General features: G+C 61.1%; 1 protein-coding gene across 1 annotated transcript in view; it reads left to right on the top strand.

Annotated features, from left to right (window-relative positions):
- LOC102374607 (C-type lectin lectoxin-Lio3-like) overlaps positions 1-1,880 on the top strand; it is a 3,077-nt gene extending 1,197 nt beyond the window's left edge. The window contains exons 4-6 of the mRNA XM_006036493.3: positions 264-409; positions 679-788; positions 1,292-1,880. Coding sequence (XP_006036555.2) covers positions 264-409; positions 679-788; positions 1,292-1,442 — 407 coding nt within the window. The 3' untranslated portion in view covers positions 1,443-1,880. The remainder of the gene's footprint in view (positions 1-263; positions 410-678; positions 789-1,291) is intronic.
- The last annotated feature ends 1,497 nt before the right edge of the window (positions 1,881-3,377 follow it).

The raw sequence follows: 3,377 nt of genomic DNA on the forward strand, positions 1-3,377 counted from the left end.
CGGGGGGGGGGGGTGCTACAGCAGGGCCTGGCCCCAGCCCCTATCTTTGGGGCATCCCAGGTTGGCCAGCTATGGACTCATGAGGGGGTTTCCACCAGTGCCATGTGTCCACTTTTATCCTGGGATAATAGGATAACAGCTGTTAGGGGGAGGTGGGGGCTGGGCAATGCCCAGCATGATGCCCCCCCGCCCCCCAGAAAGGAGCCCAGTCCTGGGTCTGCTTGGAGGTTACCAGCCTACATGGAAAGTGCTCCACCCTGCAGGGCTCCCGTGCTGCCCTGCCGGCTGGGATGGTTTCCAGGGCCAGTGCTACAGGGTCTTCACAGCGTCACAGAACTGGTCACAGGCCAGGGCCACCTGCCGGGACCATGATGCCCTCCTGGCCACTGTTCAGGGCCCTGCCGAGCAGGTAAGGGCCAGTGCTGGGAGTAGGTGAGGGAGGATTGGGCCCCATGGGAACCACAGGAGTTCATGGAAAAGCAACCCCCCCGCCTGGCAGATTCCCCCCCGAGCCCACAGACCCTCCAGAGCAACTCCCCTGCCCCTAGCTATGACCCCCGCCCCACTACCCCCTCTCTCCAGCCCCTCCCACCCCAAAGACAAGGCCTTTTACCCCCTGAGCCAGGCTGGGGCAGTCTGGGGGGGCCATGGGCTGACACTGTGCCCTGCTCCGGGCAGCGGTTCCTGACCCAGAGAATTGGGTCTGACTGGCACTGGATTGGGCTGCAGCAGCTGAACAACAGCAGCACCACCTGGCTATGGGAGGAGGGGGCCACAGTCTCCTACACGTAAGTGTCCTCTGTCCCCTCCCTGCGTATCTGTCCCTGCCCTACCCCCGTCCCTTCATGTTCTGCCCTTGTGATGCTCATGTGGCATTGCCCCATCCCGGGATGGATGGGTGGGTTGAAGGACAGTTGGATGGACAAGACGGTTGGATGGGTATGTGGGGTGAGTGGATGGTAGAGGGATGGGTGGGTGGGTTGATGTGCTGATGGATTTGTGGGGTGGAGGGATAGATGGAGGGGAATGTGGGCTGCGTTGATGGGTTGATGGGTATGTGGGGTGGGAGATGGATGGAGAGGTGGGTGGGCAGATGTGTTTGCTGGGAGGGTAGGGGGTGGGTGGGTGGATGGATGGGTGTGTGGGCTCATGGGGTGGGTGGATGGCTGAAGGGAGTGTGGGGACATGGGCCACGGGTTACGTGGCTGGCTGGGTGGGCAGATGTGTGATGGGTGGGCTGCCAAACGCCTCCATCTTCAGCCCAGCCCCCACCTCCTCCTTTTCCTTCCAGGTCGTGGTGCCAGAGGTCACTCAGTGCCAGCATCAGCCCTCAGCCCAGCTGTGGCTACCTCAACCCTCAGTGTGGTGGGGACTGGGGCAACACCATGTGCCAGGCTTTGCTTGCCTTTGTCTGTGAGAGACCTGGGCCCTTGTGCCAGTAGCTCACATGGGCAAGCTGGGCCTGACTGAGGGGTCCTGGGACACTCAGGACTCCTTCCCATGCTAGTCGCTCCCGCAGGGCACATTGAAGGGTACCCAGTGCCTGGCAGGATATGCTCCTCTCCCAAGTCAAGCTGTTGGGACAGACCTCAGCCCTTTGGCATCAAGGGTGTGAGAGCACAGCTGGGGATGAAACCCAGGAGTCCTGATGACTCTCACCCTGGAGTCCCATGTCCCACCCAGGTAGAACCCAGGTATCTGGGATGCTGGCTGCCTTGGGGAGGGTGACTCTGGGCTGTGCCAGCTAGGTTGCCTTGCCTGTCTGTCTAGAGACAGGTTTGGGGGCTGTCTCTGACTTCAGGCCACACAGCAGGGGTGCAGGGGTCCCGGGCTGGCCTAGCAATCTCTGCCACACTGGAGAATAAATCCTGATGAGTGGAACTGCAAGGCTTTTCCTGGTGCTTTAATTACCAACCCCTAGCCCTACAGAGCTGGGCTGGGCTCCTAGTTGTTTACAGGTGGAGAAACTGAGGCATGGCAATGTGGCAGAGGCAGGATTGGAGCCCTTCCCTCCACCCAAACCAGTCACTGGGGGTCTATCAGCTCCTGGCTCCCAACTCCCTGGGCAGGCTGCTGCCCCCCATTGGGGTTTCATGAGTAGGTTTAGGGAATGCAGGAGTCCAGGGGGACAGGGAGCAATGAGCAGTGGGGGGAGGATTTGGAAAGCTTTGAGTCCCTTGAGGTGGCCAGGGCACATGGGGGAGTCCTAGTGTAGACAGACCCCAGGGCTGTGGGGGGAGGAGGCTGCTCATGCCCCCGCTAGGGGCCTCTGTGCCCCACAGGACCTGGGTCTGGGCTCCTTCAGGGCAGCTGATGGCGGGGGGCAGCTCTGTCCAGGGGGGGTCTGAGGGAGCCCGCACCCCCCTGTTCTCCTCAGGGCTTCTGCGTTGGCTTGGCTGTGAACGAGACACATGACATGGGGTCCCTCAGTCAGGCCCATGCCCCCCCACAGCACTGCTGCCCTCCAAAGATTGGCTGTGGGGGGCTCACCCCCTGCCTTGGCCTGCACTGCCTTGAATCCACCCCCCATACCCCTGGGCCCTAGTGACAACCCCAGAGGCTCAGATTTCCCAGCATCCTTTGCTCCCCTAAGCTATGCGTTCATGGGAACTTGGTGCCATGCACCTGCCACCACACCTGGCTCTATTCCCGGTGTGGGGGAAGTCATCCCTCCTCTCTGTGCCTTTCCCTGATGGAGCTTTCTCCTGGGCCTCCTGGGCTCTCCACAGACCCTAACAAGATCCCCAAGGACCTACCAGCCCTGCCCCCCCACTTTCCCAGGCACCCCCAGGCCTCACCAACATCTCTCCGTGTCTTCTCCAGCTCTGTCCGCAGCTGCGCCTGCCCTTTCTGGGCCTTTTTCAGGTCCTGTGACACTGGGGACACAGGGGGCACCCACTCGGCTCAGCCTGGCATGGGGAGGACAGCCTCTCACCTTATGCCCCAGCCCCTGCCCCCCACGGCACCATCTTGGGGCCCTGGTCACTGGTCTAGCTCCAAATCTGACCCCCAGTGCTGCCTCAGTGCAGCTTAGCCCCCTGCCCCCAGCTCATCTCCGACCCACAACACTGGGATGGAAATGGGGTTTTTGGCCCCACTCTTATTGGCAACATTTTCGGGGGGGGGGGCGGGGGCGGGAGGGGAATCTTTACTGGTTCTTGGAAATGGACATTGGAGCAGCAAAAATCTGTGAAACTGGTCCCAAAAGCCTGGAGGAGGGTAGGGTTTTAGAGGCAAATTTGGGGCATTTCTTTAGGTTTTTGTTGTTGTGGGTTGGGGTGGGGTGGGAAAAATTCAGCCAGGGACCAGGGAATCATCTGCCCCAGGCCACAGGGACTAGGGCACAGCCACAGAAAGTATCAGGAGGCAGAGGACAG

Source organism: Alligator sinensis, unplaced genomic scaffold, assembly GCF_000455745.1.
Source record: "Alligator sinensis unplaced genomic scaffold, ASM45574v1 scaffold1892_1, whole genome shotgun sequence".
NCBI classification, from domain to species: Eukaryota; Metazoa; Chordata; order Crocodylia; family Alligatoridae; genus Alligator; species Alligator sinensis.